The 17490-nt window shown below is 44.9% G+C and overlaps 2 protein-coding genes across 2 annotated transcripts in view; both read left to right on the top strand.

Annotated features, from left to right (window-relative positions):
• The window catches only part of LOC140702388 (methionyl-tRNA formyltransferase, mitochondrial-like), an 83376-nt gene extending 68305 nt beyond the window's left edge, over positions 1-15071 (top strand). Inside the window, exon 10 of the mRNA XM_078380829.1 lies at positions 14589-15071. The gene's annotated coding sequence lies outside the window, so the exon portion shown is untranslated. The remainder of the gene's footprint in view (positions 1-14588) is intronic.
• On the top strand, positions 99-17134 carry LOC140702444 (methionyl-tRNA formyltransferase, mitochondrial-like). The gene is made up of 11 exons (XM_078380832.1): positions 99-301; positions 1818-2030; positions 4362-4484; positions 5400-5502; positions 5746-5821; positions 6841-6932; positions 7961-8042; positions 9102-9184; positions 9597-9827; positions 14981-15121; positions 16580-17134. Exons 1-9 carry the CDS (start codon positions 135-137, stop codon positions 9804-9806), a joined length of 1149 nt encoding a protein of 382 aa, XP_078236958.1. The 5' UTR covers positions 99-134; the 3' UTR covers positions 9807-9827; positions 14981-15121; positions 16580-17134.
• The last annotated feature ends 356 nt before the right edge of the window (positions 17135-17490 follow it).

Here is a 17490-nt window from a genome sequence, read left to right as displayed (position 1 = left end):
TGGCTCCAGGCCCCGCCCACGCCGCCTGCTCTCCCCGCCCGCAACTGTGCCTTCAGAATCGGGCGAGCGCGCTTGACGTCATCGCCGCGCGACGCCAACGCCTGAGGGAGGAGGAGGAGGTGGGCGGAGGGGCGATGAGGGGCTGGTTGTGGCGGGTCGGTCGGGACGGCTGGAGGCGGGCTCACGGGACGGCGGCGGCCGGGGAGCTGCCCAGGAGGCGAGCGGGGCCGCCCTGGAGGGTCCTTTTCTTCGGCACCGACGACTTCTCCCTAGAGACGCTCCGCGCCCTCCAGGCCGCTCGGTGTGTCCTGTGGCCCAGGGGTAGAAAGGGGAAGCGGGGGGTGGGGGGTGGGGGTCAGAGGTCAAGCGGAAGTTGGGTTGAAGGGTGGCTGAGCGGGGGGGGGGGAAGGCAGGGAGAGAAAGCCCCGGGAAGCGGACCGGCTTCTCGGAGAGCCCGGGATGGCCTGCGTGGGCTGGGCGAGGGTCGTGGGCAGCAGGCGGGTTCCCATCCATCCCTGCTGTGGAACTGAGGGGCTCAGGGGCTGGAGGTTCCCTCGGGTGGTGCAAGGCTTCGTGGGCCGGACCAGGACCCAGCAGGCTTGGCTTCAGATCCCTCCAGGGCCGTTAAAACTCACTGGAGGAGGGGGGAGAGTGGCATTGGTAAAATCCCTCCTTCGGTATCTCCCTTCCCTGGAAAGCCCCTCTAGAGTCGCTCTGCACCGGTTCCAACTTGACAGCCTCAGCAGGGCCTTTTCCTGAGACCCTCAGGATCTTTTCATTTATTTATCTATCTAATGACTACACTGGCATGAGAAAAACCTCCAAGCGGCTTCTCTCCCTCTCTGTATGTATGACGGAAAACAGTTTTAAAAGCCATCTGAAATAGCAAATGAGAAGCACATCTAAAGCAAATGTAGAAATTGTGCAAAGAACTTAATAATTGTATTTTTGAAGGCTTTCACAGCCAGGATCCGATGGTTCTCTTAGGCTTTTCGGGTTGTTTGGCTGTGTTCTTAAGGTTTTTCTTCCTGACATTTCACCAGTGTCTGTGGCCGGCGTCTTCAGAGGACAGGAGTCGGAACTCTTTTCTGTGCTCTGGACTTAATAATTACTGGACAAAGTATGCGATCAAGTGCACATACTTTGTCCAGTAATGGAGGCTCTTGAATGACTAAAGGCTTGTAGTCCATAATTTAACCGTATGGCAGTAAGTCTGCAGAAAGCCATCATAGATGATTTACAAGATACAGAATAATGGGGATCCAGAGTGTTTGGGAGTAGAAGTATGAATAAAAAGACTAGTTCAGCAGCAGAGCATATTCTTTGTGCACAAATGACAGGCTCACTCCTTGTAATCTCTGGTGACTTCTTTGTGACCGAGACTTTAAGAGATGTGAGGCAAGTTTAAGCAGACCTTTCAGTGTGAGAGCCTCATTCTGTTTCAAAAGCAATCTCAGGGTGTTTTTATTTTGATGGTGGGTGGCGTCAAAGGATCAACCAGCATTTGAACTTACTATATCTTTAACAAAGCCTTAGAGGTTCAACCTTTTTTAGAACTGAGGAAGAAGAATACTGTGCAAAGGTTGGGAAATCACCAAACATTGATCTTACAGGGAAAGGACATAAGGAGAGACAACCAGTTTTAGCCCCAGAAGTTAAGTTTTCCCTCCCCTAGAGTAGACAGTACTGGCTTAGATGAGCAGATATCTGACTTGGTATAGAGCAGTTTTCTTGTGGGGTTTAGATCTTGGTGTGGTAGTAACTTAGCAGTGTCAAATCTTCCATTTGACCTCTTTTTTAAAAATGTCCTGTTGCAGGGAGCCCAGACCGAATGCTCTTGTAGACCATCTGGAGGTGGTGACTGTACAGCCCCAGCTGCCAAAGGGACTGCCTGTCAAGAACTATGCAGAGCAGTCTCAACTCCCTCTCCACTTCTGGCCAGATGTTGCCTCGTGCAAGCACTTTGACATCGGTGTGGTGGCATCATTTGGCCATCCTCTCCATGAGGACCTCATCTTGAAGTTCCCATAGTAAGACTGTGGTCTTGGAGCATGCTCAGTGTGATCTAAATAATTCAGAGTATTTGGCTAATATATAAGTGGAAGGTCTCTGACCACTGGGGAGGGATGCTGCGTGGGATGAAGTTACTGGTGCCTGAAGTAGAGCCTGCTAGAACTATTCCCTGAAGTATTCAGCTTATTATTAATCTCTCACAAGGTGAACAAAATGTGGGATCTTTATTACTGTGTTAAATCATTTCTATCTTACAATTTCAGTTTTATGTAACAATTTTTAAAAAATTCAGATTGTTTTCTTGTTCCACTTCCCTTATCCTTCATTTCTCTGCTTCTCTACTGTCTACAGTTTATAAGGTTAATTGTCAGAATGCCAGCCTTGGGGGGGGGGAATTATTTTCAAATCAAATTGATTTAAATCACAATTAAAACATTTTAAAGTGGATTTTTTTTAAAAAAATACAGTAAATAATAAAAAAAAAAACCCACAATGTTTTAAATATAAAGCATGATTTAAATTGTGATTTAAGTCAAATGCACCCCCCTGATGGCAACATACATTTGTACATAAAGTGGAAAAGGGACCATCATTGAGCAGTATATATTTGCAACAACTTTACTGAATGTTAAGATGCCTATTTAAAAAGGGGTTGGCCTATCTGGAAAAAAACCAACTTGGCGGCTGATGATATTAACAACTATCGTCCAGTTGCCAATATCCCCTTTATTGGCAAGCTGGTAGAGAGAGTGGTGGCCAACCAGCTTCATGCTCTCCTGGAGGAGACTGGTGCCCTTGATCCATTCCAGTCTGTGTTCAGGCCGCATCATGGCACGGAGACAGCATTGGTCACCCTGCAAGATGACCTCTTGAGGGAGGCCAATGGGGCAAAGTGTCCTTGCTGGTTCTCCTCGACCTCTCAGTGGCCTTTGATACCACTGATACCACCTTTGATACCCCAGGTACCCTCCTGGGGAGGCTCTCGGGGTTGGGGGTTGATGCTCAGGCTTTGCCCTGGCTCAGATCCTTCCTGGTGGACTGTCCTCAGAGAGTTCAGCTTGCGGAGATGTTGTCCGCTCCGTTGGCTCTCCGTTGTGGAGTCCCGCAGGGGTCGGTCATCTCCCCAATGCTCTTTAATATCGATAGGAGGCCGCTGGGGGATGTCATCAGGAGTTTTGGAGCTTTGTGTCACCAATACGCAGATGACACCCAGCTCTATCTCCCCTTCCATCCTTCTGCAGTGGATGCTGTGCCGTCCCTTGAGTGCTGCCTGGATGCAGTGCCGGGATGGATGAGGGAAAACAGACTGAGACTGAACCCGGAGAAGATGGAAATCCTGTGGGTGGGGGCCTCTGTTGTCTGGGTGCCTCCTTATCTTTTTTTTGGGGGGGGGGACACTGTTTCCATGAAAGATGAGGTTCATAGCTTGGGCATGATTTTGGACCCATCGCTGTCAGTGACATCTCAAATAGTGTCTGTGGTCCGGTCAGCTTATTTCCACCTAAAGCTGATCACCCAGCTACGTCCTTACCTTGACACCAGGTCCCTCACCATGCTGGTCCATGTGCTAGTAATCTCGAGATTAGACTATTGTAATGTCCTCTATGTGGGGCTGCCCTTGGAACTGCTACAGAGACTGCAACGGGTCCAGAATGCGGTGGTGAGACTTCTGAGTGGGGTTAGAAAATGTCAACATATATCCCCCACCCTGGCCGCCTTACACTGGCTACCTGTTCGCTTCCGTACCAGTTTCAAGGGGACGGTACTAACCTATAAGGCCCTAAATGGTTTGGAACCTCAATATCTGGCTGAGCGCCTCCTTCCGGTTAGGTCTGCCCATCCTATAAGATCATTGCAGGCAGGGCGGCTGAGAGGCCTGACCCCGAGAGAGGCCTGGAAAACAACCACCGGAAGTCTGGCCTTTTTAACGGAACCTCCGCAACTGTGGAACTCTCTTCCGCCCGCAGTCCGCCTGGCCCCTTCGCTGGGCACATTCAGAAAGCTACTAAACACCTCATTATTTAAACAGGCCTTCCCTGAACTAACTATACTCTGATACAATCGTGTCCAATAATATAACTTTTATCATACTGCCATGTTGCATGTTTTTATTTCTCTACACTTTTAATTGTGTTTATTGTATTATAAGTTTTGTATTGTGTATTAATTTTGCTATTTTGTTACTCTGCTGTTTTTTTCTTATTTGTTGTCAACTGCCCAGAGTGGCCTTGGCTGCCAGATGGGTGGTATACAAATCAAATAAATAAATTGGTCACTAAGTGCTTATGCATATTATAGAATTAGTATTCTCTTCTGATTTTCAAATTTCTTCTAAATTTCTGATTCAGTGGCGTATTGAATGTCCATCCCAGCTGTCTTCCGAGATGGCGTGGTCCCGCACCAATCATCCACACAGTACTCCATGGAGATACAGTTACTGGGGTGACAATAATGCAGATTAGGCCAAAGAGGTATAAATGCTATTTTATCTAATGGAATAACATGTCAAAACCTATTTTTTATCAACTCTGAAAATTTTGTGGGTGCTGAGTGATCTTCCCATCTGTTAAAACTACATTGTGCCATTACAAATGCTTTTCTCTTTTTTATGTATTCAAAGGTTAGGATTATGCAGCTTGATTCTATATTTTTGTGTTGTCTGGAGCTTATTAAAAAAGTACAGACAATGGCTACTTAATAATAAGAACTAAGAACTTAGTTTGTTATTGTCAGTGTTTTTGGAGCCAAAGTGACAGAATAAGGAGAGCCCCAAGAATGCCAAACATTTTTCAGAAATGACAGGTGGAAGCAGGGCCAAAAAGAACTTGTTTAGGAGGTATATCCTACAGTGGGCATTGAATTAAGACTAGGGGTGGGAGAATGAGAGGAGAGGTTCAAATGGCATTTGTCGTCTGGAACCTAAAGCAAAACTTTCACACTACAAAAATGTTGTAGCAGGTTTCATGTGATCTCTTAAAACCATTGGGCAGTATGTTTTATGTAGAGATGTAGAAGTATGTAGAGATGTTCAGCCAAAACTGCCTTAGTTCATGTTTGTTCTGGTATCTCTGTACTGTAGTTTTTAAATAGATTATTTATTTATTTATTTATTTAACTGATATGCCACCCACTCTAACCAAAGTAGAGTAGTATATCTACTATCTAGATTTTATAGAATAGTGGCACTTAAAGTAGCTCTGACTGACGGTGGCCTTGTAAGATCAAACACTGAAGGCTTGTTTCTTGCAGGGATGTGTATCAATAATTTTCTGACAGCTTCTTGTCCTCCCATTGATTTACAAACTCTCATGAGCTCTTATTGTTTGTTTAAAAACCATAACTCCAAGATAAAAGTAAAAACGTAATGCTATGTGTTATGTCCATAGGTTTGATGTAGGTCCCATAATTAAACAGGAAACCGTTCCAGTTCCACCCAACTGTACGGCAAAAGAATTGGAGTCAGTGTTATCCAAACTGGGTGCAGACATGGTAAGTTAACATGGCCCTTCTTCAAAGTGGGTTTTGCAACAAGAAATGGTAGTGAAGGTTTTATGTATCAGTGAACCAAACAAGAAGAACTTCATCATCCGATGGATGAAGTATTAATTTTTAGACAGATGAAACAATAAAAATGGAGAAACGTGCTTCCCTGGTTTAGAAATTTGAATAAATATGATCACATTGGTTGGAGTCTATCTTTTGTAATATATGCTTTGGATTTTGTTTTCTCAGCTCATTGCTGTTCTAGAAAACTTAGCCGAAAGTTTAAGGAACAAGAGAGAGCAGCCAAAGGAAGGAACAACAGCTGGTATGTTTGGGGTATTTCTTGAATGAAGTCAGTATTGCCTAATACAGGGGTCCCCAAGACCCGGGCCACAGACCAGTCCCAGTCCATGGCCTTGGAAGGACCGGGCCGCTGGGACCAGATGAGTGGCGAGCAGGAGGTGAGCGGTGAGCGAAGCTCCGCCTCCTGTCAGTGTGCTCCTATCAGGTTCTGACCTGCTGATCTAACAGGAGGTGGAGCTTCGCTCCCCTCCTGTTGCTGCAAGATCTGCTGGGCCTGTGGCATTAGAGTCTAATGTAGGAGTCTGCACTCCTATTAGATTTTAAGCCGCTGCTGATCTAACAGGAGGTGGAGCTTCAATTGCATCTCACCTCCTGCTCACCACTCATCTTGTCCTGGTATAATACATGTAATGGGCTTGATTCAAAGCTGTTTTCCAGCAACCTACTGCATAACAAATACCCTCCCCCAGACCTTGGGAGAATGGTCTTCAACTAAACCTGTCCCTGGTGTCAAAAAGGCTGGAAATCACTGGTGTAATAGACTGGTTCAATTCCCTTCTTAATTTACTATTATTTTATTAGTTAGGGTTCTTCTACAAGGTGTTTGAAATAAGTCAATCAGTTTTTCACCAGGAATCTTTTCTCCCCCCCCCCCTCTCATTTAGGAAAGTTAGGAGCAGCAGCTGATTCTTCTAATGAATCACCGTAGAGCATCAGGATTTCTGGGTGGGTGGCAGTGGTGGGATTCAGCAGGCCAACAAACGGTTCTGCAGAACCAATAATACATTAGCTACCGGTTCTGTAGAACTAGCGCGAACCTGCTGAATCCCACCATTGGTGGGTTGGGAGGCCAAGAGGTGAGTATGGTGGCATTCTTTTAAGATGAGGAAGGATTATGACATTACCGTACACTGTAGTAAATTAATACTAGTGATGCAATTATCTGAATGGTGGCTTTATTTAGAAGAGATGTCCAAATATTTAAAGAGCTAAGGTGTAAAATGAGGTCTGTTGACTCCTGCATTTGCTTTTATCTTAAAGCTCCTAAAGTTACTGCTGCTATGAGCTGCATTGAATGGGAAGAGCAGGCCCCTGAGCAAATACTAAGGATGCACCGTGCCTTGGGAACATTGGTAAGAAGAGTCTTGCAAATCGGTTTACAAAAATTACTCACTTCCAACTTTTACTTTGCTGTGCCTTCAAAAGAACACAGAGTAACATTCCGCCTAGAGTGGTCCATCGGTCCAGATAGGTGGGGTATAAATCAAATAAATAATAATAATAATAATAATAACATTCAAGAAAAGCAACAAAAAGTACTACTATAGTAGCATAGTTGAAGCTTCTGGTCCACCCTCAAATAGAAAGTGACCAAAAACCAAGCATAAACTCTGTGCCTTTTCCCCAACATAACTTTGTAGAGCTTGGCAGGTGAAATATGTGTTATTTTTGTTAGCCTTAGATTTCGCTTCATGTATTAAACGTTCCAGTGACACACTCCTCTTTCTTGGTGCTGATATATTTAATTGCAGGCCAGAGAAGCTGGTGGTGGATAAAGCCAGTTATTGAGTAAAGTGCTATGTGAATTATTGGTGGTTTTGCGGCCCTAGACTAACAAGACTGCTCTGCTCCTATGCCTGGAGACCTCCTCCAGGCTGAGCGGACATCCTGTTGATTTTACACATGCCATGCCTCTGCTGAAACACCATCAGGGGAAAGGAGGAATTAGTTCTTTTCTCTACTGGTAACTGAGCATGGCGCCTTCCCAGAGGAAGCAGGCTTGGTCTGTCAAGAGTACATGCTTTGCATGCAGTTGTCCCACGTTAAGTCCTTGGTAGGCCTGGGGAAGTGAATGTCTGAACTCCCTAGAGAACCATTTCCAGTCATTGCAACTCTGGGCCAGGTGGAGTCATGGTCTGGCTCAATGTAAGACAGTTCCTTAGAATTCCTGTAAAGCAGCAGGTAACTCTGAATTTCTCCCATGTAAGTCAGGCAAAAAACAAAAGAGAAATAAAAAGTAAGAAAACTCTTGTGGCACCTTAAAGACTAACTGCTATATTTCAGTGTAAGCTTTCATGGACAACACCACTTCCTGAGACACAAGATGCCTCGTGTTAATATATGTTGTGCCTAGATATTTTATTGTGCTGTATCTTTTCAGATGCCCCTGCGAACACTGTGGATGGGCAGTGTGGTAAAGCTCCTGGATCTTGCAGAAGTGGAGACATTGCCTGATTTTGTTGGTTCGTAAATGAATCATTTAATATTCCCATTTGTAAAACGCTGGGGAATAAAGGTTAAATGACACTGCAGGGCATTCTATGAAGTAGAGCTTATATTTCTTTTGTTGCCCATAATTTGTTTCCTGCAAGTGTTTTTACTACTGTTTCGGTATCCAGCTTGGCTGTATGTCCCCTTCTGAAAGTACTGCTTTGGATCTATAAAGCCTTTAGTAACCCAAAGCTGAGCCACTCCACTTACATAGGAAAGTGGTAGTTGTGCTATAGTGCATCGTGACATCTAAGGTCAGCGAAAAGCACCATGCATGTATTGATCCCAGAAACAAATTTGGAGAGTATGAGGTGTGTTAAGATTTATTAGCTGATCCAGCTGAGTTACAAAAGTGTCTCCTTGAGCCTTACAAAGGCCAGAGCTTAAGGAGCATTGGGAAGCACGTTTAAGATCTGTTACTTTGATGAGGTTATAGAAGGAGGTTGAACCATTGAGAGTGTCCTAACCTATGGCATTATGGCATGGTTTGGGAGTAGCTCTGTAGCAGACAAAAAAGCTCTACAGAGAACCATTAAAATTGCCCAGAATATCATCGAGCTCCAGCTACCAACCCTGGATGACATCTTCACATCCCGCTGTCTAAGGAAGTCACACAGCCTCCTGAGAGACTCTTCCCATCCTGCTTATAACTTTTTTGAACTGTTGCCGTCTGGCAGAAGATATAGAACAATTAAGACTCGGACCACACGTTTTCTCAATAGTTTTTAATCCCAGAGCTATAATTGCAATTAATAATGAGCTTAAAGACCACCAGTAGTGAATAATTAGTTGGACTGTGTTACTTGGCCTGCGGTGTAGATGTTTGTATTTTTAGTGGGGGATTTTTTAGTGGGTGGGGAGTGTTTGGGGAATTTTGTGTGTGTGCATGTGTCTGGTCTCTGGGTGTCTGTGAATTTCATTGTATGGGTATACTGTGTATATACTTACAATGACAATATATTATTATTATAATAACTTAATAATCACTTGTTGTGGGAAAGCAATGAGTAGAACACGTGTTTTCCGTCCAGATAGGTTAAGACCTGAAAATGAGATTCTCCCAGGATCAGTGTTCTACGATAAGAAGTCAGAAACATTAGTGATCCACTGCAAGGTATGTTCCTAAGTGTGGTATTCCATTCTTTAAAATCCCCCTTTCCCTGTTGGGGTAGTGGTCCAGTCCCAATTTATTAAACTGAAGGAATGGTTTCAAATGTAGCTTTATGCTCTACTTGCTTGCTCGTGTTGTCTTTACCCTGGCTTCAAAATGCACACTATGGTGGATGCTAATGCCTTTCTGGAACCTCTGCCTTCTCCTTCTCCCAGACAAAGTTCGGGGGTTTCATCAGGCCCTTCCCCCATGTTCTCCAAGCTGACTCCTGTAGCCGAAGAAAGATGGCATTACAAAGCCTTGAAAGCCGAGAGGGACAGCATGCTTAGCCTCTAGCTGTGGGCAGTGACCCTGTAGACTTGCAGGAAGTGCTCTGGCCTTCCCCAGTCTCACTTTGCCTATTTCCCTTTTCTAGGAAGGCTGGGTTGGAGCAAAGACCGTGACCCTTAAGAAGAAGCTGACAGCTGTTGAATTCTACAATGGATATTTGCATCTCTGGTTTCAGCAGAATTCCAAAATGCCTCTCAGAGAGTGCAGGTTTCAGACACTCAAGATGGCCAGAACAAAAACCAGTTCCAAAAGCAGAGTGTTGCATCCACACAAGGCACAGCAGCAATTGACTTGAATTACCATCCGGAAGAATCAGGTGATGATTCCAGATGATATGCTGGAAGCCCCTCAGCATTGTTTCAAATCCGTCCTTAAGTGAAGGGTTCCTTTTGAACACTTGAACGGATTTTTTAATTTTGGATTTTTCAGTGCAGCCAGAAAAGGATTTCCTGGAATCCATATCCTCTGTTATGAGTATATTCTGAGGTTCTTTTCTAAAGTGCAGCTTTGTGATCCAAAAGAAGAATGCAGAATTTAGTAACAGCCATTTTGAAAAATGCTGCAAGAGAACAATGTCCCACTTTCTATATTGGACAACATAAATACCCGTTTGAATGAAATTGGTGGTGTATCGTCTAGAAATGGAAAGCTTCTGTGGTATATAGATGTGCCAGTCCTTAACATTTGTCACACTGTTGAATTGCCAAGCAGATTAAGGCCCTAGTCACACGAGGGAAAGGTTTTCCAGTTCTTCCAATACTTTCCATACCTCTGTTGTGCTGTGGTTTGTATCCCAGGACTACTGTCCGAAAAACTTTTATCGGTACGTGTTAATTTCCTCCTGTTTGAATCACTGATTTTATGCCCTGGCATCTTAGAAGCTTGTTTCTGCTATACTGATATATCAATAAATTATTTTTATTGATATAAAGATAAATCATTTTTACTGAAGCGCGCTCGGGCATCTTAGAGGGAGACTTGTTTCTGAGAGCAGAATATATATATAAAATAATTTATTGATATATCAGTATAGCAAAAGCAAGTCTCCCTCTAAGAAGCCCGAGTGTGCTTGACTCCACCAAGCCCCCCCCCGGGGACCCACACCTATTGTTTCCAGTCCCTTTTGTTCTAGTTGTGCAATGGAACGCCAGGGAGGTGTGTGGAAATAGAGGGAATGTTGATCAGCAAAGATTTTCTGTTTAGGAAAATTTTCCTCTTTTGCACTGGCTGCTCCTGCTGAAATGCACTGCACACAGTGGATTTGGGATGTCCGCACAGCAGTACTAGTCATCATCCCCTCCCCCTGATGACATTTGCATAGCAACATTTCAGTGTCTCTTCCCACAAGGAGAAAAAATTATGAATTGCCAGTAATGTAATGGAGGCAGCCCTCCAGGGACATTCTTTTGCCAATGTATTGATGTATTGGACATGGAGGAGTTTTTAAAAATAATGTGCACGCTTTACGGGTGTTCCAGGCAGTGCATGTTTGGTTTCCACAAAATATTAAAATGGAAGTAATTACTTCACTAGAAGGTCATTGCCACCTTTAAGATTTTGGACTACAAGTCCCACTGTTGGCTGTGCTGTCTAAGGCTCATGGGATGTGCAGTCCAGCAGCAGCTGGGGGACTGCAAGTGGTCCATTCCTGGCTTAGATGGAAGGCATCGAAGGTCAGCTTTCAGGAACAGGGTTGCAGAGTCAGCAAAACGCACTCTGCATTTAAGCGCCTATCCTGGGCCTTCCACAGATGATTTTTAAAGGCATGCTCTGCATAGCTCAGATGCAATCCCCACTGGCGATGGCTTTCAAGGTAGAGCTCTTCCCTCACCTGTTCCCCCATTCTTGCAGGTGGTGTGAAGCTGGGATATTGTGTCCCATGCATGCATTCTGCAGGTGAGGGATAGACCCTCCAATTCTGTTTGTACAAACAGCCTTCGAGCAGGTAGAGCCCTTGCAACGTATGCGTTCTTTCCACATGCCACAAGGAGGGCCAGCGGATAGTTCATCTTTTACAAACTACTGGGTGCCTCGTCCCCAGTGAACCAGCAGGTGGCACTGCTTGCTTCTGGACTTGACAAAAATGAGCGGGGAAACAGGTAATACAAACATGGCAAAACAACAACACACACCTTATTAGAGTAAAGCAAGGCCAGAATTGAACTACATAAGCCACCGATTTTCCTGACAGTTCAGTGTGATAAAATGGCATGAAGAGGGTCACATCTGTTTCATGTTGTCTTACCCTATGCAGTGGTTCCCATGAATACCCAGATGTTCTTAGACTACAACTCCCAGAAATCCTGGCCAGCATAGCTAGTGGTGGAAGCTTCTGAGAGCTGCCGTTCCAAGAACATCTGGTGACCCAAGGTTGAGAATCACTGCACTGTTCTGCTTTAACGCCCAAACAAAGTTATGGGCCGTATCTCATGTAAGCCGATTCTAACTTAGAAGGTAGACAATACAGGTCCTTGTAGTCAAGGATGATGTCAAGACGCGCTTAGCCAACCTTGGGTCTCCAGATGTTCTTGGACTACAACTCCCATAAATCGTGGCCAGCACAGTTAGTGGTGAGGGGTTTGGGGAGTGTTAGTCCAAGAACATCTGGAGACCCAAGGTTGAGAACTCCTGCTTTAAAGTGCATCTAATCCATCAACCTCAACCCATTACACATAGTATTTCAAGCCACGCATCTGAGTCAAAGCCACACTTGAAATCCACCCTTTTTTTGTTTTATTGTTCCATTGCACTAGAGGCCAGAACAGCTCACAGGTGAGTTGACTGTTGCTGCTTCTTACCAGCGAGAAGAAATAACAGAATCACTGAAGCCAAAGCTAGAAGGGCAATTCCTATGGTCAGTCCCAAGATTGTAAGAAGAAAACTCTCATGGGCACCTAAAGAATGGTCAGAAAGAAACAGCATTAAGGAGGCCACCACAAGTCCTCAAAACGAGCTCATCTATTGTGGCCCCTTCATCATTGCAGCCAGCCTCCAAAGAATGAGGTTCTCAAGCAAGGTAATCTATGACTTGAAATATTGCAAGCTAACTGCCACAAGTTTACAAGATGTTGGTTGTGTTCCTACTTGCACGACCGTTGGACAAACAGGTACATAACCAGAAACACAATCAGCACTTTGTGAATTAGATGTTACTTTACTTGCCACCACAACTTGTATGATTTCACTTCCAGACACAAATTGCCAGGACTCTGGACAGGGTCACTCCCTAGAGCAGGAATGAATGGATAACCAGATTTGTCCAGATACTTCTGGATGGCGGCTCCAATAATTCTCCACCATTGGCTATAGCTGATGGGATTGGCAGTCCAAAAAAAACCCCATCAACATCTGGAAGCCTACAGTTTTTCAATCCTGTTCTACAGAAAAGGTTCTCCAAGAACTATCACGTCTAGAGTCCAGACCATCTATTACTTCTCAGCCTTTCATTATAGCTCATCTCTTGCTCCATCTTCAAAAGCATATCCTTCCACCATCTGTAGAGCCTGAGTTTTTAAAAATAATGTCCACGCTTCACGGGTGTTCCAGGCAGTGCATGTTTGGTTTCCACAAAATAATAAAATGCAAGTAATTACTTCACTAGAAGGTCATTGCTACCTTTAAGATTTTGGACTACAATTCCCACCGTCTAAGGCTCATGGGATGTGCAGTCCAGCTGCAGCTGGAGGACTGCAAGTCGTCCATTCCTGGCTTAGATGGAAGGTCTGCTTTCAGGAACAGGGTTGCAGAGTCAGCAAAACACACTCTGCACTTAAGCACCTATCCTGGGCCTTTCACAGTTTTTTTAATTCTAGATTTTTAAAGACATACAGTGGTACCTCGCTTAACGGGCGCCTCGCTTAACGACGAATCCGCATAGCGATTAAGTTTTTGCAATCGTTTTTGCGATCGCATTGCGATGTTTTTAATGGGAAAATACCGCTTTGCAATGATCAATAAGCTGTTTCGCTTACCAATTTTCGCATAGCAATGATTTCCCAACAGCTGATCGGTGGTTCCAAAATGGCCACCGGGTTAAAAAAAATGGCCGCCCGCTGTGTTTTTGCCCAGATTCCTCGCTTACCGGGCAGCGAAAATGGCGGCCGTATGGAGGATTTTCGCATTAAGATGAGTTTTTTGCCCACAGGAACGCATTAAACAGGTTTTAATGTATTCCTATGGGCTTTTTTTGCATAGCGACAAATCCGCATAGCGACGATTTTTGCTGCACAGATTATCGTCGCTATGCAGCGCACCACTGTACTCTGCATAGCTCAGATGCAATCCCCATTGGCGATGGATTTTCAAGGTAGAGCTTTTCCCTCACCTGTTCCCCTATTCTTGGAGGTGGTGTGAAACTGGGGTATTGTGTCCCATGCATGCATTCTGCAGGTGAGTTATAGACATTCCAATTCTGTTTGTATGAACAGCTTTCATGCAGGTAGAGCCCTTGTGAGTTCTTTCCACATGCCACAAGGAGGGCCAGCGGATAGTCCATCTTTACAAGCTACTGGGTGCATTGTCCCCAGTGAACCAGCAGGTGGCACTGCTTGCTTCTGGACTTGACAAAAATGTGAGTGGGTAAAAAGGTAATACAAACATGGCAACATAACACACACCTTATTAGAGTAAAGCAAGGCCAGAATTGGGCTACAGTGGTGCCTCGCTAGACAGTTACCCCGCATGACAATTTTTTCACTAGACATTGACTTTTTGCGATCGCTATAGGGAGTTGCTGCTCAAGACCTCTGGAGCGCCCCAAGCATCCCAGGAACCGGGAGCACATTTGACCTGTCAAGGAAGCACCGCCTGACCTTCGGGTCCACACAAACGGGCAACAAGCAGCACATTCCCAAACCCTATTTATTCAGAGCTGAGTCCTTGTGTAGCTCTTTAAATCAACTGCTTTTGCTGGTTGCGGAGTCTTAATTCACAATACACAGACAGAGGCAAGAGAGACTGGAGTTTTCCAGCAGCTTATTGGAGGGTTGGCTTGTGGAGTGATTACTACAATATGAACTTCCTCCCTTCCATCCATAATTTTTTATCTACTTCAATTTGGCTTTCCAGGCTTGTGTAGGTAAATAATCTGCCTGACCTCCAGAGGATGGTATGCGGTGGAAAAGCAACATTTGTGATTAGAAAAGATACCCAAAAGGAGAACAGGGATGAGCATGGGAATGGAGTCTCTCCTCCTCGGCAATCAGACAAGCAGTCTGTGGAAGACGTTCAGAGAAACTCAACTTAGATTTTTTTGTATGCTAAGATTTTTGGCAAAACAGCTGAAGTTTGGCTAGAAGGCATTCTTTTTGCTTCACTGGCTGCCTTCCAATTTTAAAAGCAGTATCATTGTTTTTAATTGAATGCTTTTCGTTGATTGGCTTTGTCCTCCTTGGATTCTTTCCGAGGAAAGGAGGGATGAGAAATGATTGAAACGAATCGATGGGTTGGATGTCCCTCTCTTCTCTCTAGCTGGATGGAGTGGATCAAAGTCCTGCGAGAAAGAAGCAGAAGACAAAGGAGGATGAGGAAGGCAAAGAAAAGGGGACTGCGAGTAAAAAGGGGAAGGAAGGAGAGAAAGAGAGAAAGAAAACAAAGGGCAAGAGAGAGAAGGTACACAAGATACCCGTTGCACAGAACTGGACAGGATCTGTCCCTTTCTTCCTGCTTACACCAGCAGAGGCCATATCGGCTGCCCTCACATGACTCACTTGCATATGGGATAACAACTGGGGTGTCTGCATGCGTTGGTGGTCTATTTATCACCATCGGAGCACCACAGGTAGATCTTTCCTTCCTCCTTGCTGCCATCTCCAAAACAGGACACCTTCAAGGATGCTGTTCACATCTTCTGCTGTCACCTGTTTTATAGTCTGTTTATATTTTGGTGCGTACCTGCTTGCACAGATCAACAAAAGTGCTGTCCGTATGAACATGTGCCTCTGCACCATGGCAACCTCTGCTCTGTATCCTTTATACAGAACTAAATGTCTTCCATCTATTTACGTTTTGCTTTTCTCATTTAAGCCTGTTTGCATGACTTCTCTCAGTTTGCATGGTTTTGTTCTGGCTTTGCCAGTCTCTGGGGAAGCTGGGTGGCAATATTAGATAATGCATCAAAATCGCTCTGAAAACTGGAGCCAGGGAGTTGGGAGCTACCTGTGGATATATGTGTCCAAATTTATTGAACAGGATGGAAAGAAGCTCCACAAACTCTATAAAATGGCTCACAAGAGGCGGCTGCAGGATCAGGAGGTGAGGTTCAAAAAGGAGACGTCTGTCTCTTTCAAACCGTTACCTTGGGGGCAGACACTCGACCCTGAACAGCAGAAGAAAGATTGAACTAAATAAATAGGGGAGGCAAAAAAGAATGTACCCTATAAAGAGAAGGAGAGAGGTGAGTCTTCTAGCCACATTCTTAGAAGCTGGGGTGTATTTGGAAGAGGTTTGCTTCATTTAGTACAACTCCTGCTCTTTTTCTGGAAGAACTTTTAAAAAGATATTTAATTGCTCATGAAGTCCAGGGATCAGCGTTTCTTGACTCCAGGGCTGGACATCCATCTGAATGCAGTCACTCTGTCCTGAAGCTTGCTGGGAGACCTTCACCTAATTATCTCCTCAGATTAACGTACCTCCCAGGATAGTTTGTGAGGGTAACTTGGTGATGATGTGCATTCAGACTACAGTACTCTGAAAATTTTTGGTGGTTTTTTTGAAAGAAAGATGGGATAGACATATAATAAGTCTCATATAAACGGGGCAACTAAATGTATGCCTCCACCCCATTAACTAGAAGAAGAAAGATGGGCATGTGAGGGGAGACGGAATCTAAATGTAAAAATGGCAGGCAGTGAAAATGGCCTACACAGAACTTCCTCATCAACACATGGTTAGGAGATCACAAGGGTATCCTAGCTTAGATAGGAAAGAGCGTATCTCCCTGTCCAGAGACCCATTTGTGGTGTGAAGCCCTCTCGTAGTTTGCTCAGGTGGGTCAGCGAGCACAAAGCTTTTTGAAACCATTCCTGTTGCTCCTAGTATCTCCCTTTTCTCCATCTTCTTTTCCCTCAGCAAGAACAGAGGAAAAAGGAGACTGCAGGGGATGAAGACCACTTGGAGCCTTCTGAGTCCACAGAGGAGTCTACAGTGTCTCAGGTCCCTCATGGCCCTCCTCCTGAGAAGCTCCACCCGTCTCCACCTCATCCTCCCGAGGTGCACAGCGAACCAATGGGACAATCCGTGTCACCCAACCATTCTCAGCCGTGAAGCTTGGTGAAGCAGAAGCCGCTGAGCAAGACCGGTCTAATTTTTCTTTGACGTACGACAGTGAAGCCCTGCCATTTGTTTTTCTTCTCAAGGACTCTTGTTTGGGTCTAATGGTTGCTGATTACTATAGTTGACCCTAGCCCTTGAAATCCCTTATTGGCACTAAGTAGCATACTTATAACCACATCTGAATGTCTTGCCTCAGCAGAGTCTTTATTCTAAACTTTATATATATTTTATAGTTATAGTTGATATGTACCAAACACTAAAATATAATTGGGGGTGGGTTGGGGGTGGGTGGAGAGGGGAGCAACTTTCTGTTCTTTCAATATTTGGAATAAAATGAAATTAAATCAACAACGGAGGAGGCCTCGTTTGACCCTCGGCCATTCAACCCGTGCCCTCCAGTGCCCTGAGGTTCCCCCCCCACAACTCTCTTGATCCCCGATTCTAGAAAGGAACACCACTCTTAGCAACTGAGTGATTACAATGCCTCAAGGGAAGAAAGAGGCCTTCCTGGGGAGGGCAGAACTGGGAGGAGGGTCTCCCCCCCCCCAGGGCTGAAAAAGTCCTCCCCATAAGAGCCACCCACCTCACCTCCTTTGACAGCCCTGCCTAGAGAAGTTCGACTCTGATCTTCAGCAGGATGATGGCAGAGCAGCTTAGCAGGCAATGAGTTCCACCTGCTCTTAAGATACCTGTACTATCGTCAATCT

Source organism: Pogona vitticeps, chromosome 12 (assembly GCF_051106095.1).
Source record: "Pogona vitticeps strain Pit_001003342236 chromosome 12, PviZW2.1, whole genome shotgun sequence".
NCBI classification, from domain to species: Eukaryota; Metazoa; Chordata; class Lepidosauria; order Squamata; family Agamidae; genus Pogona; species Pogona vitticeps.
Note: the sequence above shows the minus strand (reverse complement) of the source record. Positions and strands in the feature narration are given on the sequence as shown.